This window comes from Branchiostoma lanceolatum, chromosome 7, assembly GCF_035083965.1.
Source record: "Branchiostoma lanceolatum isolate klBraLanc5 chromosome 7, klBraLanc5.hap2, whole genome shotgun sequence".
Taxonomy (NCBI): Eukaryota; Metazoa; Chordata; class Leptocardii; order Amphioxiformes; family Branchiostomatidae; genus Branchiostoma; species Branchiostoma lanceolatum.
Window position 1 is genome coordinate 9,289,026 of NC_089728.1, and position 25,700 is coordinate 9,314,725.

The following is a 25,700-nucleotide window of genomic DNA, read 5'->3' on the forward strand; positions in this document are numbered from 1 at the left end:
AAACATAAATTTCATTCATCAAGTATCGTATCGTCCTAATTTGCATAATTAGCATACAATAACGTGTTTCAAAGTCTGCCACTGAAACAGGCCTGCAGTTCCGGAGAAAGCTGCACTTCTTTCCGATTGAGCACAAGAGCTATCTACAATGCAAAAACATGACCACAGTATTTTCTGAAATATCCTCTCGAATTCCTACCACTCCTTTTTCCAAACATATATACACTTCCCTGCGAAATAGCCGATGTAGCTGGATGGTTTTCTATCTCGCCGGCGTTCTGGAACATCTTTCAGAATCATGTCTGCCGTCACAATATGGTTTCCAAGGTTCTTGAAAATCGACCTGGACAACAGGTCGTCCGCGCAGACATTTCGAAGAGATAAGTGGCGAGTTTGTGACTAAACAAAGATTATACGATGCCGAATTCGGATGAAGCTGAGAAAAATCATCCAGAAAGAGCAAAGAGCACCACCAGCCGGCAGGTGACGGTACTGGAGTCCCATGGCTTCCTCCTGGGGCCCACTCTGGGTCACGGTTCGTACGCAGCGGTCAAGGCCGCCTACTCCAACAGACACAAGTGCAAGGTGGCGATCAAGATTGTCTCCAAGAAACGGGCTCCTAACGACTACATCCAAAAGTTCTTACCGAGAGAAATCGACGTCATCAAGATTTTGAAACATCGCAGCCTGATCTGTTTCCTACAGTCGATCGAGACCACGAGGTGAGAGCAAAGATAGGTTGCGACATACATGTATACATTGTGGCGTGCTGTGCCAAATGCATAAAATTTTGCAACCTTGGGCTAAAAGGATTTGCAGTCAGGGCACCGACCGAGTCTCCCAAGATGTTTGTATACATGTTGTATATATATATTATATTTGTTAAAACAGGTTTCAGTTTCTTTTGATTTATTCTCTACTTTCAAAGACTGTACGTATGTACGTCTATTATGCGCAGTATCAAAATTACTTACCAATTGCCTCACACTTGATTACCTGTCTACTTTGATTTCTTACTTCCTCTCCTTCATGCAGAACGTTTCACTAGATTCAGAACGGATACATATTGATTATATATTGTGGGACACATAACGTCAACTCTAAAATGTCCTTCTTGACCAGCCGTGTCTACCTGGTGATGGAGGTGGCAGAAAACGGTGACCTTCTGGACCGCATCAAGTCCAAATCCTTCATCCCTGAGCCTCAGGCCGGCCTCTGGTTCCACCAACTACTGGACGGGTTAGACTACTGCCACCGCAAGGGTGTGGCCCACCGAGACCTCAAATGCGAGAACATCCTCTTAGACGGTAAGGACCACATCAAGATCACGGACTTCGGATTCGCTCGGGGGGACCTGGAGGCCGTGGACGGGCGGGCCAAGCTGAGTGAGACGTACTGCGGGAGCTACGCGTACGCGCCGCCAGAGATCCTGAAGGGCGTGCCGTACGATCCGTTCGTGGCCGACGTCTGGAGCCTGGGCGTGGTCCTGTTCACTATGATGTACGGGAGGCTTCCCTACGACGACTCCAATCACAGAACTCTTCTACATCAGGTTTGTCAGTGTCCTTTCTTCTGTTTGTACCAGCAGTATGCGTTTGGAAGAATAGGCACTGACTGCAAAGCTCGTGCTATCAATGATGATTTCAGTTTACTTTGAGGCTCACACAAATAGTGACACACTGAACCGAAAATAGTACATGTGTACTTGCAGATGGAACGTCTCTCGTGTTCATCAGGAATTTAAAGCTAATATGTATTGTTTTTTAAGGTCCAAAATCCAGTCGTCTTTCCCAACGCGAAACACTCCGTGTCGGAAGACTGCAAAACGATGATCAACAAGATCCTGTCCAGCGCTAAACGTCGTCTGTACATCGACGGGATCCGCAGAACAGGCTGGTGCCGCAGGGTGGCGCCCACGCACCTAGCCAACAACCGCAGGTAACACCAAAAGCGCCAAGTAGCACTAGCACAAACCCCTCCCTTCTCTTTAACTATTGTTCGCCCAGCAGTGGCGGCGGCACAGGGGGGGCAAGGGGGGCGGCTGCCCCCCCGAAAAATATGTTGGGGGGGCGTCGCCCCCCCAAAAATCAAGCTGAAACCCTTATGAATCTTTTCACTAACAGAGATTTTCTTAACTTAGCGTACTCTAACAACAAAATTTGTCTCTCAAAATGCAGGAAATAGCGTTTCAGCGGGTCAAGATTTCACAATTTTCTCCGACGTACGTTAGCACACTAGGATTGCTGCGCACTAGGATTGTTGCGCCGCCGGCGTATATGTCGGGACAGCGTCGCCCTCCAAAGCTCATGCTGAAACCCTTCTGTATTTGTTCAATCTATCAGCAAAAGTTGCCTCTCAGGAAAAAGCATTCAAGATTTCAAAATTTTCCGGGAGGAGAACGTTGCCGCCGGCGAAAAATATGTCGGGAGGGCTCGAGGCCGTCGCACCCCAAAACTCAAGCTGAAACCCGTCTGTATTTTTTCACATATAGAGATGTCATCAACCTTTTTAGCTTACTTTGTCAGCAAAATTTGCCCCTCAAAATTCAGGAAACAGCGTTTCAATCGGTCAAAATTTCAAAGTTTTCAATGTCGCGCTCCGGCGGAAAAAATCATATGTCGGGTGTGCGTCGTCCAACAAAACTCAGGCTGAAAAATGTCATTAAACTTAGATTACTTTACCATCAAAATTTGCCCCTCAGAGTTCAGGAAATAGCGTTTCAATGGGTCAAGAATTCTAAATTTTCCTGTGGGAGCATGTCGTGCTATGTCGGGAGGGCGACGTTCCCCACAAATCAAGCTGAAACCCTTCAGCATTTTTTTTAACAAATAACGATGTCATTAAACTTAGCTTACTCTTCCAACAAAATTTGCCTCTCAGAATGCAGGAAATAGCATTTCAGAGGGTCTAGATTTCAAAATTTCCCGGGGGAGCATACCCCCGGACCCCCCTAGTATTGTCGCACCTTCGGCGCGACGCCTCGCGCCTTCGGCGCTCGTCTTAGTGAGATTTCATCTCAACTTATCTCGCCCCCCCATTCAAAATATCGTGCCGGCCAGACATAACAGTCCATCATAATGAGGGTATTTCATCACTGCAAAAAACAATTATGTATATCCAATAGGGCCACTAAAGAAATATGCTGCTGATACCCTACCCGAACTACAATATTATCTAGTTCCGTATCCTTTCACATTTGGTTTATCAGAAGGATTGATGTTTCGTAGAATGTTCTCTTGGATCACTGTAAGTCATTTGAAAATCAATGCATTCTGGACGTCGATTTCTTTTCTCTCACCAGGGCAAGCAAAGCAGAAAGTGGCAAAGGAGGGACCGCAGAAGCAATCAAAGTGTAGCAGATTCTTCTGAAAAATAAAACTGAATCAACGATGGAAATAGCCCAAGGTAAAAACAACGAATAAAAGATAGTTGAGCACTGCAGACCGCAACCAGAGCCTACTTTGTGAGTTACGTTTGAAAGTCTGGTATTGTAATATTACATGCAACTTGTACACACAGGACACACTGTATTATAACAAGTCCTTGGGTACGACATCAAGGGACCTCCATTTTGTAGGAATGGGGACAAATATAGAAACTTCTAGCAGGCACTTTTCCGGGTAAATTTGTCTTTACGCCTTGCCATACAAACTACAAATGCTAGCGTATACTTCAAGGGTACCACAATGTTTTCGTCTGGTCTTAGGTGACACAATCAAAAGTCAACATTCATCCTATACTGACAGGACACAGGGTAATCAAATACCGGATAATACTTTTATTGCTACCAGCCACGAAAAGAATGTTCAATGAAAGTAGTCTAATTACTTCAAAACATACATAGTGTTCAGTATTTACACCTACCTTTTCGAGCACAGATATGAGGTATCCAAACCTAAAACAAAATTAAGAAATCTTTCTTAAGAAGGCTTTTGACTCAGGAGAGTACAGCCCAATAGTCAATATTTAACACTGACAAAGGACAACCGGTTATTCCACTCTACATCAGTCCACCCCAGTACAGTATTCATGCACGAGCCCCAGTATACTCGAGTTGAAGACAAGTTTCATTTTCCTCTAATAGTTGCCACAGGTTGCCTTTCTATACCTTTTTTCGTACCTACATTTGTTTATTCATTGCCAATAAAAACATCTGTTTTTGTTTGAAAGCTACAATTTTGCGATCGGCCAAACTTTAGAAGAGAAAATAGCTCAATGCATGCCTTTAATGCAAAAAGACAGACTTTCCAGCACTAGACAGACAAACAGAGGGAGGTACAATGTACATGTAGTTGAGGACTGACTGAAACGTCGGCCAGGTTAATGATAAGAAGGTTGTGACTCGTGAGCCACATTTTCCTTCACTCTAGACAGACAGTTACCAAACTGTGTGAACGTGTAGCATCTAGTTTAAATAGAAGGACATAAAACAAAAGTTTTACCAGCGCTTGCAACCTAAGAGGTAATCAATGACTATGGTGAGTGGCATTTTGTACATTTTGACTATACAACCATAGTTACAACCACGGAAGTCAACATGTTGATTTTGATGTATTTTCAGAATCACACTGTGTCTACATATGTAAAATGTACATAATGTTCTTGGCTTATCTTTACAAAATTTCTTTGTTGTAATCTTTGTGTCATCATCTATTATCTTCAATAATACACCACTATCAAAAACACCAAGAAAGTCAGTCAATAGCTTACAAAGCAAGCAGCAAGAAAGTATACATGCCCAAATACACTATACTTAAATCACACATCTACATGTTCTCTATGCTGTGTTCATCGTCCTTATCTACACCATTTGTTGCATGCTGAAGTTCAGAAGCCACCAAAACCAACATAGTGATACTATGTTGTAAGAAAGGCATTTTAATGCAAATCTGATAGAAATGCAGTGCATAATAATACATATTGTTTTCAGTAGTAGATTACATGAGCCCAACATTCTGTCTAACCCCTACCCATGTCAATGCATCATACAATGTAAATCATAGAAGCCAAAGGCCTGGTACAGACACTTCTAAGTTGACAGTATCCATGTATTATATCATATTTACAGTACCTACCACCATGAATCACAATGAACAACAAGATTCTGAAACATTGAAGAAAAAAATGCTTCAATGGTATCAGAGCTAAAAAATTACACATTATGCTCAACTCAACTGAAGACGAATCGCATGAGGTTGAAGGCAATTTGACGACGATGATTCTTGTGTTGCAGTTTGTCATCATACAGTTCATTTAGATAAACATGACAGTAGGGAAGAGGAGTTGATATAAGAAACTGGACCAGTACCTGATAAAGCCAAATCCATTTGTTAACCAATAAAGACAAAGTTGAGAGTAGTACTGTCCAAGTCCATGATACAATGACAGTACTAACATAGAAGTCATAAAAATTTCCCTACAATAGTAAGTACAGCTCATTTTAGATCCTACCGTCAACGAATAAAAATCACCCCTTGAAAATGACAAGGATTTTACTCAAATACGAGAGAGCTTCAAACTACTCAAGTAGTATGTTTTGGGTATCATTAAATCTTCATCACAAGGGGCTTCCTTTAGTATGTTACTGTATGCTTAAGCTAACACCAGTAGAGTTTCTGGTATCAACTTTCCTCAACACTTCATGAGGGTTGTGACATGGGGCAGGGGGTATGTTTGTAGGTGCTCATGAGGCCCATGCCGCCAGCTCCTTCATCTCGTCATCATCATCGGCAACTGCTGCTTGTGCTGCAAAGTGGACAAAATACAACAGTGAGCCAGCAATCATTACATTTATTACATGTTGCTTCAAGTCCCTGTCATACAGTCAACAAGCTTTGGCCAGAAGGTTACCTGATTTCAAAATTGACAGAACGTTGCATGCATTTGTAGCCTAAAAATGTACCCTGTCATATTCAATGGGGCTCTGCTAACATCAGCCAATCCCTAGAAACTGTGTGATGATCGAGAGAACACCAGGTGTATTACTACAGAAAATGTAATTTGGACCTCACAGACTTGTCAGCCGATCAATTTTCATTCTGTGTGACAGGCTTTCAGGTGTCAATGATAGGTACTACTTGTATCTAATCTGTCTAAACTATCTGGCACAGAAGGGGAAAGGGGAACAGTTTGTTTGCTGACCTGCAGGGATCTTGTGACCAGGCACGGAGGGTAGTTCTTCTGTTGGTGCGTTGATGTCCAGGAGTTTCTCATCTAGCTCATCTAGGCTTTCAGGTGTCAATGATAGGTACTACTTGTATCTAATCTGTCTAAACTATCTGGCACAGAAGGGGAAAGGGGAACAGTTTGTTTGCTGACCTGCAGGGATCTTGTGACCAGGCACGGAGGGTAGTTCTTCTGTTGGTGCGTTGATGTCCAGGAGTTTCTCATCTAGCTCCTCCTGTTCTAGCTCCTCTAGTTCTGCCAACAGGTCATCCTAAAGAACACAGACATTTTTCAAAATGCTCTAATTTTCTCTCAAGCTTTATCATTCTAAACGGAAGGGTGGTTTGGACCAAGTTTATTGCTCTGATCTCATTATACAGCAGTACTAAAATTTTCTTGATTTTGGAAAAGCAAATGCAAATAAAAGATATCACACTGTTCACACATGGTGTATGTGTGTGTTTATCTGTGTCGGTGTATGTAGAAATGTGTTTGAAGTCTTCCATGAATCAGTTCTGCATGTTGCCTCTACAATGCTGTACATGAATATTAGGAACACTCATGTGTGTTTCTGCAGCAGACAAAAGCAGACAAAACTGTATGTGCAAATTCTAGAATTGATATGGCAGTTAACAATTTGTGATGCAAATTAAGCAAGCAAAGTTACATTCATATCCAAATAGAGTACGGCTGACACAAGACTCATTGGCACGGTAGTACTGGAGTGAATCAAAAGTAGATGCATGTTAATGTCCTGTGATTGCTGTTGGTTGCCCTTGCACAGATATCGCACATGGATTGCAGGCTTTGCAGCAGTGCTTCTGGTTAAGATGGTGCACCTCACCTCATCTATATCTTCCCCAAATCCCACCGGTTTTGAGATTGCGTCGGAGATTTCCTGAGCCAGATCTTGCTGTTCCTGGATATCTGCCATGAGGTCGTCCACCTGATCTATGTCTCTGTTAGGAAGAAGAAAAAATGGCACATGGCCATCTAACTACCCTGCCTCTTGCAAGTATGTGTCCCCATTTAACACGGAAGGCAGTATCCAAACATTCAGGACATGTCAGATTGGAGTCATATCTTTTTGTACACTGTGAACGTCTGATAAACATGTGACATGTCTTTGCAAAGAGCAGTACTAACTTCGGGGTTTGGGCTGACATACATGTATTGAGATGTCCTGAAATGCTTTTGAGCAGCCACCTTCCACGTTTTCACAGGGAGCACATGTCTACAACACTGCCTCACCTCATCAACATCCTCCCCAAAGCCTACAGGTTTGGAGATGGCGTCAGAGATCTCCTGTGCAATGTCCTGCTGCTCCTGTATGTCTGCCATCAGGTCGTCGACCTGGTCCACATCCCTGTGGGTGGGTGCAGGGGTCAGAGGTCGAAGCAACACAGGACCATGGGTTGGTAGGGAAGAGGGGGAGGGGGTGACAGTTCATGGAGGATGGATGGATGGATGGATGGAAAGGGAGGGGGACACAAACATGAATGATGAGCAGATTGACAGGATACATTGGTGGGATATGTATGACAAACATGGGGTTGTGATCACATGTATTTGGCCAAAGATTGGTGGAGCAATAATACATTATTAGTATGCCTTACACTGCTGTTGCATTAAAATACTTACAAGAATCTGTTGACATTTATTTTGGTTAGTATGACATGCTTAATGGCCATTAATATATCTAGTTATACAACAACAGTTGTTGTTTCCCAAGGTTTTTTGTTAGTAAATCAATGAATTTGAAATCAATATTCAAATTCTTTGTGTGCTGATAACTATCATGATTAGTATTATTGCACAATCATCTTCAGCAGGCAATTGAGATTATATACATGTACCACCACCACTGACACTTCTGATAGATATGTCTTGGGACATCAGATGATATTGGTATTATTGATTTTTTTGGCCACCATTTGATCTACCAGTAATATTTTACCCCAAAAATTGAAAGATGTTAAATGATATGTTAACCTTGCAGGAGAAATTGTCAGCTAATTTTGCCCCACACACCACAAAGGAAAGCATCAGACAGACATGCACAAAAGCAATAATGATGAGTGACATCACAATCATAATCATGGCAATGTTGAGACATCCACAAACACAGAGGGAGAGGCAGCAGATGACAGGGCAGAGGTGATGGTGTTGAGCTTGCATTGAGCTTAGGGCTTCGGACATTGCACAGGAGAAGTACTATACTGTACACCACTGTTGCTGGTTACAGTGGTAACCCATAGGAAAATGCTCTTGTTGGTAACCAAATACAAACTACAGAGCATGCGAGATCTAGGAAACTACAACTACAGGCTAGAAAAAAAGGTGCTAAGCCACCCAATAAAGCTACTTAATATTTGTTTTGACTACCTCATGCTCAAAAACCTTAACAGGTGAGTGACAAAGAAAACCTTTAACAGGTTACTGTAAGGCAGTCACAGTTAGCCTGGATGCCATTCTAGTTAGTTTTCCATCGCTCCAATAGTCATGGGCCCCGTTTGCGTAAACAAGGAGTATGGAAGTTGTGGAAAATAAACTAAAATGGCATCCAGGCTAACTGACAGTGTCACAAAGTTCTTAAGTACTACTGTCTTGATTAAAGATTGAATGATAGTACAGGTCTAAAAACTGTAAGTGAAATATCAATAATATTTGCATGACAAGAAATGTGCAAATTTAAAGAGCTACAAGTATAGACAAAGCTACCAGCAATATTTCATCTATCCTTTCATCATAAAATGTAATGTTAAATGTCACACAGAAACTGTATATTACTGTTAGGACTGTTAACTGTTGCTGATTGCATGGACTCACAAGTGTTGGTGAGCTGCTTTAAGAGCCTTTGCTGCATAGCCCATTGTCTTCAGCACTTCTGTGTTGGTGTTGGCATTCTCCAGTGCTTCCCTCTGGAACTCGATGGTTGACAGTGTGCCATCAATCTGAGTCAACTGCTTCTCATAACGCTTCTTCCTCTTCAGGGCCTGCAGAGCAACTAGAACGAGGACAGTATTTCGATTCAGTGTGGATTGTGATGATCTCGAAAAGAGTAGGGTCTGTCTCAGCACACACTAACCAAGGCCCAGCAGCTCGCATAGAGTACTTCATGATGTATTCCATCTGTTTATCAGTTACTACTATAAGTTACTAGTATGCGAGTCTTTTCAGATAAAGATAGAGTCTAAGAGTGAAAGTGGTGGCACAAAAAGGCATTGTTATTAATGGCCAGTTGATTTGAATTACACAAATAACCATTTTTTTCACAGATGATGAAGCTTGATCAATAATGAAAAACTTCTTTCCATCACGGAAGTCCCCCCCCCCCCCATGACTAGTCTACCCATCGACACATACGTCATTATTAGTCCCCATCATGTGATGTTGAACCAAGGGTTCACCCAACTCAAACACCGCAGTGGGAGGGGCGACAGACTACAGATTCCTCATCAGGACACGCTAAAATCCATATGACGTCTGGTTGGACGTGACCTGACTGTAACTTAAAGGCTCAATCTAGAGATATGTTCATTATAAATCCTGTACATCTTCATGAATGTGACCCTAAAAGTCACCATGGAATGCAGGGTTTGTTCCTCATAACAACAAAGAAGTCAACAGTGGATCTGCTTTACTTCCGTGTTTTTGACACACGTATTGGGTAGCTGCGTTAGAAGTATCTTTAATCATTTGAAAAAGTAACAAATTATGAGCCTGAATCGAGTGAGAAAGATACGATTATGTCATTGTTTACTGGACGAATGTTGATGTATCTGTTACTAGTGTTAGACGACCGGGAACCACTCCTAAATCCTGTCTGTAGCCAAGACCAAAACAACAAGTAAAGTAGGCATTAATTCACGATCAGGACTGTTTGAAAGACATCAGTGCAGAGATTAAAACCCATAGCAGTCTATATAATAAATAATAAAACATAACATATTACCTCTCTTGTTCTTTGTGCCGTTCTTTTTTGCTGTCGCTAACTCCTTTTGCACCTTGGACTCCAAAAATTCCGATTTCTTTTCTAACATCTCCTCGGTCTCCCTCAACTTCTGGATGGCTTCTCCCGGCGTCGGCTGGGCCTGCTTCTTGCCACCGCCAAACATCTTCGCTATGAGACTCATGTTGCTTGTCTTGTGTGTGAAAACGTCCTTAGAATGGGTAGAAACGGTTAAATCTAGAGTAAAACTCGAGGAAGATTGTCCAGCTGAGTCTTCAGCAAAAAATAGTCGATGGCATCATCAGGGTATAGCGCATGCGCACAGTGTATTTAATCCCCATGATGCTTTGCGTGCCGATGAGTCACTTCCGGGTTTGACTTGGGAAAGTTTTTGACTCATCAGCTGATCTTCATTCTTCTGTTAATATCGTGCTAATGATTTCTCTTCAAGCCACATAACACAGGAATGGCTCAAGGTAAGCTGCGTATATTACTGTTTTATTGTTTGATCAGACTTTTTATGAAGTATATCATACGTGAAATCGTTGAAATCTCATTTGCCTCAGAGCCAGGTGATCCAAGAAGTCATGAAAATTTGATAACTTCTATTCAGATGTTCATACCTCATGGATTAACCACTCTCTCACAATTTGTTACCCATTTCCAGATTGCTCTAGCCGTATGTAGTCACACTGCATAGTGACCTGAGTGTACCTTTCCAGCTTAAACAAATAAAGTGAAGTGAGATAAAGTGCTAATTTACAGTGGATAATTTCCCTAACGTTAGCCCTAGTGTAGCGTTATGCAGAAATGAAAAGTTGAAGAACTTTAAATTTGAAAACACCTCAGTTTATATAGACAATGCACTTACTGACGTTTTGATAAATATATGAATCATAATTGTTCAACCCATTTTATATAACAGTTTAACACACTACTGTACCTCTCTAGCCCTTATCAGATTGATCTAGTACAACTTTACATCAGCTATTAAGTTTATTTGCATTTGGTTTTCAAGATTCACTTTCTATAATTCCATGAACTTGTTTCCTCCAGCTCAGCCAGTCCAGCCAGTCCAGGACCTTCCCTATGTCCTCTGGTCAGATATCAAACTAAACGAGAAGATTGGAGAGGGAACCTTTGGTACTGTGCACATCGGGACGCTTAGAGGGAACGAGACGGTTGCAGTCAAGGTGTTAGGCTTCGAGGAATATCCTGTAGATCTTGGGTAACAATATAATCATACCCTTATGCCACCTGGAATATTGTGATTTAAGAAAACCTTCTTGCTGGCATTATTATTTATAATGTTACTTTTCTCCATAGACTTTCTTTCTTCCCATAGATGCACTCATCCATCATCTAATCCATAGAGAATTTACGATGTTAGCAAGTATGAGAGATTTGATGCTTTTCTGTGAACAACAAAGGAGGAACTGAATTGTGCACAGAATTAAAAAGAGCGTCTTTAACTCTTTTGAAATGGCTTGGAAATATGTAATTTTGATCTCCAACATGCTGTCATCAGTTCTGCTACTCTTGTGATGTGGGAAACAAATTTTTTTCATGGTGAAAACAAATGAGAAGTATATAAGAGTAATAGTCATGGCATAGTGGTGAATGTTGTAAACCCACATTGTTTCCAGATTGATATATGACCCTTTTGGTATATCTGTATTGAAATTGCAGTGAACCTTCCATTCTTCTGGCTAAGAACCTGACAGAGGAGGCACATGTCATGCTGCAGATACAGACAGAAAATGTGGTGAAACTGAAGGGAGTGTGCATGGACAAAGGTACATATATATATACTTAAATCTCCATGTTTGTAAGAACCTCTCTATTGTCCATCCATTTTTGAATGGGAACTTTTCATAATTATCTCCATGAAAAATGGAGATATTGTTATTGGTGTGTTTGTGTGTGTGTGTGTTTGTGTTTGTGTTTCCGGACTATTGTAGTCAGCATAACTCAAGAACCTCTGGATGGATTACGATGATATTTGGTATGTGGGCAGGTGCTGTGAAGCCGAAATTCAAGGTCGATTTTGGGCCCCCTGGTATGTGACCTTGGTACTGCAGCAGAAATTCAATTTTTGTATCTCTTGACCTGGACGTGCTATGGTCTTGATTTTTTGGTGGCAGATAGCTTGTTTTTAAAGGAATCTTCTGTATCCTGGTAGAAACGTGCATTTCACACAGCTTATGTTTTGCTGGTTTCTCACACTCTCTCACACTCTGGGAAGCTACCTCCTTAACACTCTTCAAAGTTTTCTGTTGACAACTTGCATTTCACTTTATTTTCCCACTCAGGACATTATTCCATAGTCATGGAGTACATGCCTAGAGGAACCCTTCCACATGTCCTGCAGACTTTAGACAGGCCGCTGTCCTGGCCAGAACGTCTCCTGATGTGTTTGGATGCTGCCCGCGGTCTCAGGACCATCCACCATCCTCACGGCGGCTACCCAGCCCGCCTACACGGTCATCTCAGCTCCGACGCTTTCCTTGTCAACAACGATCTCAGGGTCAAGGTTTGTGCTGTATTCAATTATCCCAAATAGGGGGCTTTATACAACAAAGACGTATCTTCCATGGATATGTGTGCATGGCCCAAATACATTTGTTCATGTATGCTTAAATGTTTTCACACAGTCATCCCCCAACACCTTTCTTAAGAGAGTATGACATTACAACCTATCTATAGGGATATTGATTTTAAAAAAGACGTCTTTGTTTTACACATCTGTAGCTGTCTGACTTCTGCACAACCAAGACAAGGTCATCTATCAAGAGAAAAGGTCGGCGCGGCCGCAGGAGCACTGTCGCCTACCTGGCACCAGAACATCTGCAGAAGATCCATGAAGCTCCTGATTATTCCTCAGAAGTGTACAGGTATGTCATTAGGAAAGTGCTTGTACAAACAGTAAGCAATAAAGATGGACTGATCAGAATCACCTAAGCCTTTAAGGATAAGAAAATCTGGAAAAAAACACACATTAGGAGTAGGTTTTACTGCCCTATTGTTGCTGTTTGGCATCAATTTTGTATTTGTACACGATAGTCTATAGCAAGTTTCAGTTCTAAATCTAACATAAATTATTTATACCAACTACAGTTTTGGTGTCATCATGTGGGAGATAGTATCCCAGAGAATAGCACATCAAGGTAGGAACTTTACTGCAACATTCTACTTAGTAATATGGTAATTTAAGTTCATGCTTCAACCTGAAATATCATCAGGATTCTTTTAATTTTTTTTGTGTAACATTAGGAACACGGGAAGTTTTCAAAATGTCAATAACTTGCCTTTCTATTTTTTCCCTCAATAGAAAGACGAGGAGTTGATGAGTCAGCAATCCGCAGATTTGTGTTGGAGGAAGGAGGAAGGGAAGACTTGCCAGCTGACTGCAGTCCTCAGCTGAAAGACATCATAGACAAATGTAGAAGCCGTGAAGTGAGGGATAGACCACAGATGACAGGTAAATATACTGAAGATAATGATGTCTACAGTAGTGTAAGGGATTGAAGTATCACATGAAGTATCAACATCTTAGAAGTAATTAAGATTTTGCTAGTAGTGCCAACAAGATCTTAATTACAGTCAAACCTGCCCAAGGCGACCACCCGGCGGACCGAGCAAAAACGGTCGCGATGGACAGGTGGTCGCCATGAAGAGGATTCCACTCACATGTTTCTAGCTCGAGGTCAAATACAGTGTACTACGTAGATGGATGGAAAATTATGTGAATTTAGACAGCATGAGCCCCACCAGGTTCAATTTCTCATTGACATAAAGAGGCTACAAAAATTACATTTTCCGTTCCCATTGTAATAATTGTACACCGCTACATCGTGTACACATTTTCGTAATAATTTTGACTACAAAACAATGGTTGCCTCGATGATCGCAGCACCATCCCGCATTCACACGTTAGATTAAATAGTACACACACACGCACATCATCGAAGTTTTAAGGCCTAAGACAAATCCCTAGAAAACACCTGCTGGCCCCAGCCTTTTTTGGGGCGCCGATCGCTGGATAAAAGGGTCAAAAAGTTTTCGATCTGACAACTAAAGATGAAAACGGAACGGTGATTTCGTCGCGCCGCGCCGCCAAGCTCTATGCGACCGCATCAAAAGGTAAGTCAGTGTAGCAGAACGCCCAGCGTCCAATAAAGGTTTGTAAGATTCATGGAAATAAAAAGAAAAAATAATATTAATTTTCGTCAATAACTAGAGTATTCGTAAATGTTCATACACAAAAACATCGTGTTTTAGAAAGGTCAGCGGTATGCCAAATCCGGGCCATGCCAAATCCAAGATGGCGTCGGGACCGAGGAACAACATTTCTCGCCCGATGTTTTGCCCGCCGCGAAGTCATTTTTCGGTGGAATTTAGTAAGACACAGACACATTTTTGTTGCAAATACAAGATATAGATAGTAATTTCTGTGAAATCTGACTTTTTGACGCCATGCACTACGTATTCGTTTTGAAAATTGATTTTAAACTGAACTTGCTTGAGTTTGCGGTAAACTATAAGATTACGATAGGCACAACAATATCACAAACATTTGTCTTTACAGTGTTTATAGGGGGAACGTTTTATTAAAACACTTCATGGAGGAATCGATGCTATAACATTACTATTCCATATATTTTTGTCCTTATTTTATCCTTCAAAGTCTTGAAAACATTTCCGTGAAATCCGACAGCAAAATGATCCGATGTCACCACAAGCTTGAAAATTAGGCGGCCGCCATGGGCAGGGATTGTGCTCTGTGCGCTCCCAATTCGTGGCGGTCGCGGACGCGTTGGACAGGTGGTCGCCTTGGGCAGGCAGCTTAATACTTGTGCCTATGGGGAAAATTTTCGGGACCGAGAAAAAGCGGTCGCCATGGCCAGGTGGTCGCGTTGAAAAGGTGGTCGCCTAGGCAGGTTTGACTGTACTTGTACTTCTTCACGTCTCCGCAATCATTTTATTGGCCTGCACCAATGGTTTTCAATCTCCCTAACTAACATCCAGCACTATTTCTGGCAATTTGGCAATTCAGTTCAACAAGAACATTTTATAATACCTGTTTTCTGCTATCGCAAAACTTTGCCAAATCAAAGATGATGTATTGACCTGAAGGTTATTCTGTGTTGGGAAACAATATTATGTGAGCCAGAGATGAGATGCTATAAAAGACTACATTATTCTGAGAGTGTGTTTTTTGTTTGTTTTGCAGCTGTAGTGACAGTCTTGGAGGCTCTCAGTGGGACTTGTTCTTCTTCTTAACAACTTCATTTTGCCAGGGACAATCGAAAATTCCAGTAATGAAGCAGACTTCGTCATCTATACTAGAAGATCATTAGGAAACTTACAGAACTCAATGATAATGTTTTAAAGGTGTACACTGTAAATAGTTAGGAGTGCATGATAACTTTCTGAAAGTTTTATGTTGTAAATAGAAGTGTACTATTTGTTTACTATTGCAGATCGTACATACAAAAAAGCATTCTCATCTGTTACATTCCCTATATAAACTGCATTCTGATAGCAGTTATATTTGTGATTTGCCATGGGATATTACCAGCATATCAAAGTGTGGCATCTAAATATGAATGGTTTTATATATATACATATATAACATTACATATATATATAACTGTTCAAGCCCACATATCTATAAGTTTGTCATCATGAATCTTGTACAATTGCATATAGTGTAAGACATAGATCATTGAGAATGGTGGGTGGAGATGTTTGTTCACAATATTTTACATGTAGTTAATGTTACTAATTGTTGGGCCATCAGTATGATTTAGTAGCATACATAAACAAATTGGATTTCCATATTTGTATTTTATTGTTTGTGATAGTGCTCTGCTTGATCTTAATTTGTCCCCACCCATGTCCTTCATAGTCAGTCCTCTACAATGACACTCTATATTGTGAACATCTATGACTTCTCAACTCTATATAAGCAATAAACGCCTGAAAAGAGAGACAATGTGAAATTTGTGTCAAAATGTGTGATTCCTTCCTTGCCCCTAGAGAAAATACACATTCTTTGAAGTTATGAATATAAGATATAGCTTTGTAGCTTTGAGATATGATAAACTGAGTAAAGAGTGATCTGAAAAGAATAGATTTTGAAACAACTGTTCATACCGATTGTTCAGTCCTTAAGAACCAAGCAAGGGTTTTCGTCATACATATATAAAGTTCAGCTCCCTTGGGGGTGCTTCCCAGTCTGAATGAAATAAAAGTCCACCATTGCAAGCATGTACACTGCCTTGAGTTTTATTAAAACATTTTGAGTCCAAAATATCATCAGTATGATTTCAGATAGACTACGATATCCAATGTCTTGCCATGCATATATATTGAAAGTTTTCACAATGCTTTACTGTTTCTTTGGCACATTAAAATGACCCCCCCCCCAGATTTGGAGAGTATGGTAACTAATGGTAATTGATGATGCACTTCTGAAAATGTTTTGCCCTCAACGTAAACAAAAAAATTCAAAAAGAAGTATTTCTTATTAAATAGAATCATTTTTGAGACAGAGTTTCAATAATGTCAAGTTGTCAACGTAACGTTACATGTAACCAAGGATGGATGTAACGTTACGCATAACGTTAGTGCTAGTGAGTGGAGTTTGCAAAGAGTATTTCCCAACATCCTTTGCGGGACGACCAGCCCAGGTAAACCCAAAGTTTCTTCCGGGTTTGGACGCTAGCGTCCGGACGAGACCAGATGCATAGGGTCGTGACAGAAGTAACTAGCTTGTGCTTCTATTCAACTGGTACAGCAGCCTCACGCTACTGGTGGTTACTACACAGAAGAAAATGGCCACGGGGGGTAAGTGCTGGGAACAGGTGTATCGTGGTTAAACAAGGAGGTTTTATCAAGTTGTAAGCAGTACCTTATTTCAGTTCGAACAACAGGCTAGTCTAAATTATTTCTTTCACTTTCCAGTCGATATGATCAGAGCAAACAATCTTACCATTCACAGATATACTGTTGATTATGTATAATCGTTCCAATTGTGAAATAATACGTCAAGATACTAGTACTTTACTGTCTTGTAACTGGTGACTGTCGTATTTCCCTACTAAGCCAGTGTGCATGTCAAATAGATTGATGTGATGTATATTTGACTCTCGGCATTTTTTCTCACCTAGCATGCCTGAATTCAAAATACTGTACATTCGTACCGTGTCGGGTTGAACTTTCTTAAGATCCAGCTTTTCTTAAACTGTCTTAGTCGTTGTTGAGTCAAGTATTTGGGTAATAACGATGCAGTAACCGTTGGTTTTAAGGTCCCGTCTGCGCACCCAAAGACGACGTTACCTATATCAACAACGCAGGCATAAGTATGAAGGAAGAGATCGGGAAGGGCACGTTCGGGACCGTGTACCTGGCTAACTACAATGGTGCACAGGTGGCTGTCAAGAAGCTGGGGTTTGAAGACTACCCATGGGGACTCCCGTAAGTCTAGTAGATTCACATTCTAGGTTTGGTTTATTTTGACGCACCTTGAAGCTATTTGTACGTGTTTTTGTACGTCATTTATTAGTACAGTGCGGTTCTGCTATTTTGAGTTGAACGACGTCGACTCTAAGTCTTTGTGGTGAAAGGCTGGCTCTTGCCCATTCCAAACTCAATCCACTGGCATCTCTTTCCAACTATCATACCTCAGCAGTCGCGGGTATAAATACTTAGAGTTATGTGTAGATATTGCGGCATACATTAGACTGTTTTTCATGGCAATATGATGCAACCAGCTCACCGTGCATTAATTGTTTGTGACCTGATGTACAGTGAGCCGGCGAGGGTCCTGCGGGAGAGTGTACTGGAAGAAGCGGCGGTCATGCAGCAGATACAGGCGGAGCACGTCGTTCGGCTGATCGGCGTGTGTTTAGAGCCCGGTAGGTAACAGAAAGATGTCAATAAAACTACATGATATATGCTGCTGCTATCACGATGTACCTCGTTTACAGTGGCACGCTGTGAAGAGAAAACAACATGTGATGAGTTAGCCTGGGTGCCTATTTCTACCTATTTTTTCAGTACGGTAGCGAATGTAGGAGCCCCGGTAGAAATAGGATGGCACCCAGGCTAGTGATGAGTGACGTTGCTCGTCTAAATATAGCTCTGTATGTCTTCACACAGCAAACTACATCCTTGTTATGGAGTACATGCCGAGAGGATCACTTCTCGACCTTCTCCGCAGCAATACGCCCTTGGCATGGCCACAGCTGCTGCAGCTCAGCACAGATGCCGCCAGAGGTCTCCGTGCCATCCATTGCCCAACGCTGAGTAACTGTCCACAGAGAGTTCACGGGAACTTGACAACCTCAACATATCTCCTTGATGCCAACATGCGAGTTAAGGTATGTTTATTGCTGATTATACTACATTGCACGGCAAAGTCGTTTCCATGTCATTCGTACATTCCTATTAAAAGTCGCGTTTTCCTGCACTTTAGCTACTTAGCCAGTGCTGTACGGTATCTATCAAATATTATAACGACTGACGCACACCATATTGGACGTTCTCACAGGTTTCAGACTTCTGCGCCACAAAGACAAAGTCGTCTGTCAAGAGATACTCCAAAATCCGCCGAGGAAAAAGTACAGTTGCTTACGTTGCTCCGGAGAATCTTCAAGATATCAACGCAGGGCAGACTCAGGCCGCTGAGGTGTTTAGGTAAGTTCTGTCATATTGCAAGAGTTGTTGTTTTTATTAAGTTAGCGTCTTTGATTCCTCTGATGTTTTGTCCCCTTCTACAATTCTTTATCTGCAGTCATTTACCCCGAACTCTGCGACGTCGATAATCTGCCTTAATGTCTTATTGTGACATAGATCTCATGTGTCTGTTGTTGCGTTTTCCAGTTTCGGCATTGTTCTATGGGAGATAGCAAGCAGGAAGCTGGCACACGAAGGTATGCTTACCATCATTTTTCTACATATATCTTGCACACGAGGTAATGCATAAATATGCTTTGTATTCTTCCCTTGGTTGTCTGAAACTAAGTAGCCATAAGTTATAGAATCCACTTATGTCACCTGTCTTCTTTTATACTTTTAGCTATAAGATACGAGGAAAACCAGATCCACAAGTTCGTCCTGGAGGAGAGAAGGAAAGAGGACGTACCTTCCGACTGCAACAAGTCTCTCGCCGCCATTATAGAAAGATGTAGGAATTTTGAAGAAGGAAGACGGCCGACAATGCTCGGTAAAGAGTTTTCTCTTTTACGGCAGCATCTTTTTACAGAAAAATCATGCACATGGCATTCTCCGTGCAACACGGCTTACAAACACAAATATGGTCGCGCGGAAAAATGACACGAAGTAGTTTAATTATTTTGTGTTTTCAGGTGTTATGAGATCAACAGTAACATTTTTTCTGTAAAAAACATAGACATAATATAAAGTGTGTTACGTGATATTCGGCATTTCAATTTTTCCAAATTCCGCTTTCGTAAACTCATTTTCAGAATCATTTGTTAATAATATTCCCTCGTCCTTGTTTCATGTGCAGAGGTGGTCAAACTGCTGGAAAATGCCCTGCTGAACTGTCCATCGTGATGAAAGGATTTCTTGAAAGGGGCATGCATGAGTGGGGGGGGGGGGGGGTAACGCTTGACGTCACGTTGGCAGCTGTAAATAGTACAGTCCGAGCACAGGCAAAACTGCCATAGAAGACCACTCCGATGAAAAGAGGGTCAGAGACCAATAAAATCTGGTTTATGTGGACAGGTGGTCATTATAGACAGGGTTCTTAATGCTAGGCTTGCGTCAATGGCAAAATTATGTAGGTGACCGTCACCAAAAGGTAGTCACCGTTGGCTAGGCCGGACCATTATGTAGAGAGAGCTGGCCACCTGTGCACGTTTGCTGTAACACCGCTGTAACCATGTGGTCATCCTGTTGACATCTTATCTGAGAGTTAGTTTATATAATGTGTATTGTATAGCTGCGTCTTCCCAATAGTTGATTTGCAACAATATTTCTGATAGACGTACATTGGTATGTGTGTAAATAAAGTGCCACGGAAATATCGGTATCGTGTAAATTCATTACAATGATAACAAGAATGACGGATAAAGGCAAATGACATAGAAAAAAGTTCCAAGGCCTCGTACTTAAGCCAATACATCATCCTTGAATGCCATTCATCTAAGGGCAATTCATGAATTGCCTTTCATTGGTGATATGGTCTCGTCACGACACTAGCTAGCCCCCTTCTCCACCATACCAAGAACTAGTAACTTACACAACACGCAACTTACCAGTGGAAAACGAAACGATTACCTACTAGATGCTAACAGAAGAATCGTCAAAGTCACTGGAATCTCCTACAATCATGCTTCAATATTCATAACATGTGAAACGTTCATCATAAGTTTGAAATTAAGTGACAGTCACACGGTAATCAAACAGGTGTCAGGCTGGTGGTAGATATAGTCTCCGTTCCACATTCAGCTAAAACTGTATATTCAAACGGATTATTTTTTTAGTACGTTATGATAGGTTCATTCGAGGCGTAATCTAAAGTACCATCCTCAGTTCTACCAAGGAAACCTCCTCACTTCTAAGATCCTCCTCACTTCTACTCGAACAGCGAGGTCACAGGTTGATTGACAGTGCACTTCCCAAGATCCTCCGCGCGCCGTTTTGCGGCAGTAACTACGGAGAGCAAAAAATCCATCTTCTCTTGTATGTGGTGAAGAAACGCAGGCAATAAGGTGCGAAATATATAATTTAAGGCTTAGATTTAGATACCGAAGTGTTTCTGTTATGCTGATGATACTTGCAAGATAATCCAAAGCTTTTCTAGAGAGCAATTCGCCCCGGTACTTCGTGCTATAGTGGCGAAAACTATGTGTTTATAGAAGAAGGGGGAGGGGTGCTATAACATTACAGGCAAGTTAGATTTTTTTTCACGTTTAACAGCATATAAGTCGTCATTTGAGTTGTCCTGCATAATTGTAGCTAATGCTTATTGTCGTTGGCTGTTATCTTCTGTTTGAAATAAGCTGAAAATGATTGCCCTGGTTTTCCTGAGCACTGAGATCAGAATATTGTAAAATTCGTAGCTGAAAAAATTATGAGGGTTAACGTTATCAGAGGGTAGTGAAAAAGATTATATGTATGGGCAAACTATTGAGCCCTTTCAAACTGAAAGGCATTTGTGATGTTTTGTGATGTTTTGTGTATCAGTATGAGAGAAAAAGTCATTTTTGAAGACTATGAATAAATCATTCCTTGAACTTGAATTAGTAAAATAACAACAAGTTATTATGCTTTCGTTTTCGTTTCAAAGCATCCTCATTTGAGGTGAAGCATGATCCTTTTTCAAGTAGCTAGTGGTAGTGCAATGTAGCTTTGCTACGGCTCGCGTTTTTGGCCAGGCACACCGGGTCACCCCTACACTTCTCAATAAGTGTGTTGGGTTATTATGCTTTAAAAGTGGAAATGTTTGCAAGGTTTTATGTGTGTAGTTTTTGCAGTGACCTCTTCATTGTGAACTTGTGTTTCCATTATGTGACTGTAGTTCTACTTTTTTTTTAGCTGCAAATGCTTCATTTTCTCCCTACCACGAAATTAAATTAAGGTCATTCTCAGTTGATCGGACTCTGAGATAGATTGAAGTTTGATACAATATGAATGATATGTATACTAGCACTGGTGATATTGTATGCAAGGCATACATTGATGTATCGTATTGGGATGTTTTTCAGAACAAAATGGCTGGTAGAAAACACAGATTCTTTAAAGACCTTGCAGAGACATGCCCACAGATGGTCGGCCGAGAGCTTTATTTGAACTTAAGACCTTCAATACCTGAACGCAAGTTTGTACTCTTGTCAGGAGGGGAGATCAAAGACTGCCACACTGACATCATATTTGACAGCAGAATGAAATGGCTTCAGAGCCTTGCTGAAACAGTCCCTGAAATGAAAGAGCTACAGGAACAGCAGACTACTAGTAGGTTTACAAGGATTTCTCTGGCAAACTTCACCTACACACTTCCAGGGAAGTCTGGATGGAAGCTGGAAAAGATCATGAGGTATATCAGGATCAATGAGGACAAAACGATTGACGCAGAAATGTTCTTTCAGCCTTTGAGATTTGGACACATGAAGAAAGCTAACTCCTCACAGGAAGGTCGTAATGATAAATCATTGAAGCAAACAGAACATACTGCTCAGTCATTGAAGGGAAAAGAGAGAAGGTTCTTTAGCAACTTCTTTCAAGACCTTGCAAATGCGTGCCCAGAGTTGGTTGGAAGGGAGTTTTATCTGAGCTTCAAACGAGTACCTGAACGCAAGTTTGTACTTCTGTCAGGAGGAAAGATTAAAGATTGCCCCACTGACACTATATTTTTCACCAGAGGAAAGTGGCTCAAGACCCTTGTTGATACGGTCCCTGAAATCAAAGCGCTGCGGCAGGGTCAAGCTGATTTTGCTAAAACGTCTCTGGCAAAGTTCTCATACACGCTTCCAGGGAGGCGTGGATGGAAGATGACCAAGATCATGAGGCACATCAAGATAAATGGAGACAAAATGATTGACGCAGACATGTTCTTTCAGCCTTGTACAAAGACGAAACCTGGACCCAGGAAGAAAGCCAAGCCCCCAAAGAAAAGCTGTGACGATGGCTCAATGAAGAAAGCAGAAGATACAGCTGAGTCAAGGAAGGATAAAGAGCAAAGGATGGTTCAGAAGAAAGTATTTAGCAACTTCTTTGAAGAACTTGCAGAGGTGTGCCCGCCGTTGGTTGGCCGAGAGTTTTATCTGAGCTTCAAACCCTCAGTACCTGAACGCAAGTTTGTACTTTTAACAGGCGGAAAGATCAAAGATTGTCACACTAACATCATATTTGACAGCAGAATGAAATGGCTTCAGAGCCTTGCTGAAACAGTCCCTGAAATCAAAGAGCTAAAGGAACAGCAGACTAGTAGTAGTTTTACAAGGATTTCTCTGGCAACCTACTCCTACTCGCTTCCAGGGAGGTCTGGATGGAGGATGACCAAGATCATGAGGCACATCAGGATGAAAGAGGACAAGGCAATTGATGTAGAGATGTACTTTCAGCCATCTATAGTGAAACGAGGACGCAAGAAGAAAGCCAAACCCTTGCAGGACAGCTGTGACACTGACGTAACAAAGAAACCAGAACATACAGCTGAGTCATTGAAAGAAAAAGAGAAAAATGCCAGGGACAAGCCCTTGCATGACAGTCAAGGCACTGACTCAATGGATCAATTACAACATACAGCTAAATCAATGAAGGAAAAAGAGAACAATGCCAGTGACAACCTCCCACAGGACAGCCAAGGCGCTGAATCAATGGATCAATCAGGAAATACAGCTGAGTCAGTGAAAGAAAAAGAGAAAAATGCCAGTGACATTCAGCTGGTCAACAGGGTACAGATTGAGGAATGTGAAATGGATCAAAGAAATGCTGATCCTGATCATTCTTACGCTAGCCATTCTCTGTCAAAAGCTTCTCCAAGTTCATGTTCTCGGCCATCTATCTCTGCAGAGGACATGTGGTTCAAAGAGGGGGAGTCACTCTCACCTGAGGAGCTAGTGCTGTATGGGCTGTTGTTAGTTAGAGGAAAGCATCCAGGAGGAAAGAAGGCTGCAAAACTGGAATGTTTCACCACACAGGCAGGGAACGATGGAGGATTCACCTCAGTAGCAACAGCTGCAAATCGCGTGTCTGCTGCAAGTAAATACAGTGCAGAGGGAATCAAGACCTACCTGTCACTGGGACATCAGCCAGTGGGGAGGTACAAAGGCAACTTCAGATGGGAGCACTTTTTGTCAGAAGTACAGGACTTGGTGGAGAAACAAGGTCGCAATCTCCATCTTCTGTTGAGTGGGGCAGATGGCATCGATATGCAGGGTATCCGTGACACTGCTGCCAACATCTGTGAGGAAAACAGAGTTCAGCAGGCTTCACTTTGTCCCTCGAACGCAGGACTCAACCTAAAGTCTCTACAAGAAGTGTGGAAGGATAAACTAAGGGACCAGTGGACCCACTGTCATCTAACGTGTTCAGAGTCAAAAGCGATGATCCACTTCCTCTCCCCCACTGACTCGTCATCTCCAGTACTACAGAAAACTATACACATCCATCAAGACATGACATGGGTGCTGAAGGTCAGAGGGCAGACCTGTACACGGAAACTGTGGGGTGATTTGACGTCGACTGTGTCTAACCTCTCACAGCTAAGAACAGTTCTCCAGTTTGTCCAAGATGGTTTTGTGTGTATTGGCTGTGACTATGATAGGTTTAGCGAGGTGATGGATCGTACAGTTGTAGCTGATGTCAAAGTGGAAAGCCTTGGTGAACTGACAAGCGTAAGAAGTGAGCAGTGTGTGTTGTTTACTACTAATTACTACAAAGTGTGGAAAATGAAAGGTACAAATAGTGATCACGTTGATGCCAAGAATGTGTGCCACATGTGTAGGAAGAAAAACAATGACCTTGAAGCTGTATTGAATTGGTTAAACGATCACAAAGCTAAGGGTACGATCACTTCAACCACGAGTTCCGAGTTCACTCCAAGACGGACTCTGGAGCAACAGCTGAGAGAGAAAAGGGTGCAAAGAAATCAGGAGAAATGCCACAAAACAATCCAGACTCTGAGGGAGAGGCTGCGGGAAACAAAGGCAGAACTAGCAGCAGCACAGGAGAAGTTAGACCGTGTAAAGTCCCGGCCAAGGGAGCTGTTGATAACAAGGCAAGAGCTGGCGACGCTACAGAAGGAGGTGTTAAGCCGACGCAGCGTTACCATAAGGGGGACACTGGTCTAGCTAAACCGTTGCAGACTGGCCAAACCTCAGTAGACCAGTCCTAAGAAATTTCAAGTTTGGGACCAGAACAAAAAATACATACTGCTGGCCAGCAAGTGTAATGCAAAAACAAAGCAGATGTACCTTACTTCTCCTGCCCCACTCTTTTTGTAACAAGGACAAGTGCCTTAGAAATCTTGATAGAAGGATAGGGAGGATGAGTCAAGTAGGACCCAGCAACCACTGTAGGTGATAATGATATGGAACTGTACTGCTTTGTACCCCTACTTTCACATTGTACCTTCTATGAAATAGAGACAGTATCTGAAGGGTGCAGTGCACAGTTGGATTAGGGCTAGATTGATACTTAATGCTGAAATTGCTCTTTGTTTTGCTGTTAAAACATGTTGCATCATATATCTGACCTGAACATCTTGTTTGCAAAGTTTTTGGTTATAACGAGTCCAGCAGGTGTAGATATGTATATAGTGAAACATGACATATAGTTATGATTTTTCTGTGTTCTGTACAAAGGTTATGTTCTCTGTTGAAGCTGCGATAGCATTATCAGTTCCCAAATAGAACATAGTACATATATATTCCTGTTAAACTTCAGGGGAAATGTTGTTTTTGTTATGTTAGAGAGATGAAGAATGTATGGGGCTTTTTTTATAGCCACACTGGTAGCACAATAGTACTAGACAGCACCAATACTTGTTGCAGTACCAGTAAATGTTGTTGTGGACCAAGTGAAATATATATTTACACTTCTTTAA

General features: G+C 41.7%; 5 protein-coding genes and 1 long non-coding RNA gene across 7 annotated transcripts; 4 read left to right on the forward strand and 2 right to left on the reverse strand.

Annotated features, from left to right (window-relative positions):
* Nucleotides 1–307: 307 nt before the first annotated feature.
* LOC136439086 (testis-specific serine/threonine-protein kinase 4-like) lies at nt 308–3,441 on the forward strand. The gene is made up of 4 exons (XM_066434258.1): nt 308–722; nt 1,123–1,552; nt 1,769–1,938; nt 3,302–3,441. Exons 1-4 carry the CDS (start codon nt 418–420, stop codon nt 3,354–3,356), a joined length of 960 nt encoding a protein of 319 aa, XP_066290355.1. The 5' UTR covers nt 308–417; the 3' UTR covers nt 3,357–3,441.
* Nucleotides 3,442–3,758: 317 nt separating this feature from the next.
* LOC136439090 (uncharacterized) lies at nt 3,759–6,226 on the reverse strand. Its single transcript, XR_010756485.1, has 2 exons — nt 6,142–6,226; nt 3,759–5,745 (listed from the first exon to the last, which is right to left on the reverse strand). It is a non-coding gene; the product is annotated as an uncharacterized lncRNA (long non-coding RNA).
* A 33-nt stretch (nt 6,227–6,259) lies between these two features.
* On the reverse strand, nt 6,260–10,416 carry LOC136439088 (charged multivesicular body protein 4b-like). 2 transcript variants are annotated; one of them, XM_066434260.1, is made up of 4 exons: nt 10,121–10,416; nt 8,995–9,172; nt 7,010–7,124; nt 6,260–6,436 (listed from the first exon to the last, which is right to left on the reverse strand). In XM_066434260.1, exons 1-4 carry the CDS (start codon nt 10,299–10,301, stop codon nt 6,275–6,277), a joined length of 636 nt encoding a protein of 211 aa, XP_066290357.1. In that variant the 5' UTR covers nt 10,302–10,416; the 3' UTR covers nt 6,260–6,274. The 2 variants fall into 2 exon arrangements, with proteins under 2 accessions (XP_066290357.1, XP_066290358.1); XM_066434261.1 differs by lacking the exon at nt 7,010–7,124 and adding an exon at nt 7,417–7,531.
* Nucleotides 10,417–10,463: 47 nt separating this feature from the next.
* LOC136439087 (mixed lineage kinase domain-like protein) lies at nt 10,464–16,122 on the forward strand. Its single transcript, XM_066434259.1, has 8 exons — nt 10,464–10,593; nt 11,174–11,345; nt 11,807–11,913; nt 12,430–12,650; nt 12,869–13,011; nt 13,235–13,284; nt 13,449–13,598; nt 15,351–16,122. The coding sequence occupies exons 1-8, from the start codon at nt 10,584–10,586 to the stop codon at nt 15,398–15,400; spliced, it is 903 nt and encodes a 300-aa protein (XP_066290356.1). The 5' UTR covers nt 10,464–10,583; the 3' UTR covers nt 15,401–16,122.
* Nucleotides 16,123–16,956: 834 nt separating this feature from the next.
* On the forward strand, nt 16,957–19,868 carry LOC136438354 (probable serine/threonine-protein kinase drkA). Its single transcript, XM_066433121.1, has 8 exons — nt 16,957–16,969; nt 17,431–17,599; nt 17,933–18,039; nt 18,284–18,504; nt 18,675–18,820; nt 18,977–19,056; nt 19,203–19,349; nt 19,656–19,868. Exons 1-8 carry the CDS (start codon nt 16,957–16,959, stop codon nt 19,700–19,702), a joined length of 930 nt encoding a protein of 309 aa, XP_066289218.1. The 3' UTR covers nt 19,703–19,868.
* An 895-nt stretch (nt 19,869–20,763) lies between these two features.
* On the forward strand, nt 20,764–25,700 carry LOC136439092 (uncharacterized). The gene is made up of 2 exons (XM_066434263.1): nt 20,764–20,862; nt 21,859–25,700. Exon 2 carries the CDS (start codon nt 21,865–21,867, stop codon nt 24,943–24,945), a length of 3,081 nt encoding a protein of 1,026 aa, XP_066290360.1. The 5' UTR covers nt 20,764–20,862; nt 21,859–21,864; the 3' UTR covers nt 24,946–25,700.

Bases quoted from the DNA above. Each gene is read 5' to 3' on its own strand.
- LOC136439087 (XM_066434259.1), top strand. The intron at 11,346-11,806 runs GTAACAATATAA...TTGAAATTGCAG, and splicing joins GAATATCCTGTAGATCTTGG to TGAACCTTCCATTCTTCTGG. The intron at 13,012-13,234 runs GTATGTCATTAG...TACCAACTACAG, and splicing joins TATTCCTCAGAAGTGTACAG to TTTTGGTGTCATCATGTGGG.
- LOC136439086 (XM_066434258.1), top strand. From the start codon at position 418: ATGCCGAATTCGGATGAAGCTGAGAAAAATCATCCAGAAAGAGCAAAG. The intron at 723-1,122 runs GTGAGAGCAAAG...CTTCTTGACCAG, and splicing joins CAGTCGATCGAGACCACGAG to CCGTGTCTACCTGGTGATGG. The intron at 1,939-3,301 runs GTAACACCAAAA...TTCTCTCACCAG, and splicing joins CACCTAGCCAACAACCGCAG to GGCAAGCAAAGCAGAAAGTG.
- LOC136438354 (XM_066433121.1), top strand. The intron at 17,600-17,932 runs GTAAGTCTAGTA...CCTGATGTACAG, and splicing joins GACTACCCATGGGGACTCCC to TGAGCCGGCGAGGGTCCTGC. The intron at 18,821-18,976 runs GTAAGTTCTGTC...ATTGTGACATAG, and splicing joins CAGGCCGCTGAGGTGTTTAG to ATCTCATGTGTCTGTTGTTG.
- LOC136439092 (XM_066434263.1), top strand. From the start codon at position 21,865: ATGGCTGGTAGAAAACACAGATTCTTTAAAGACCTTGCAGAGACATGC.
- LOC136439088 (XM_066434260.1), bottom strand. From the start codon at position 10,301: ATGAGTCTCATAGCGAAGATGTTTGGCGGTGGCAAGAAGCAGGCCCAG. The intron at 9,173-10,120 runs GTAATATGTTAT...TCCTCGTTCTAG, and splicing joins CGGCACAAAGAACAAGAGAG to TTGCTCTGCAGGCCCTGAAG. The intron at 7,125-8,994 runs GTGAGTCCATGC...TCTTCCTAACAG, and splicing joins AAAGCAGCTCACCAACACTT to AGACATAGATCAGGTGGACG.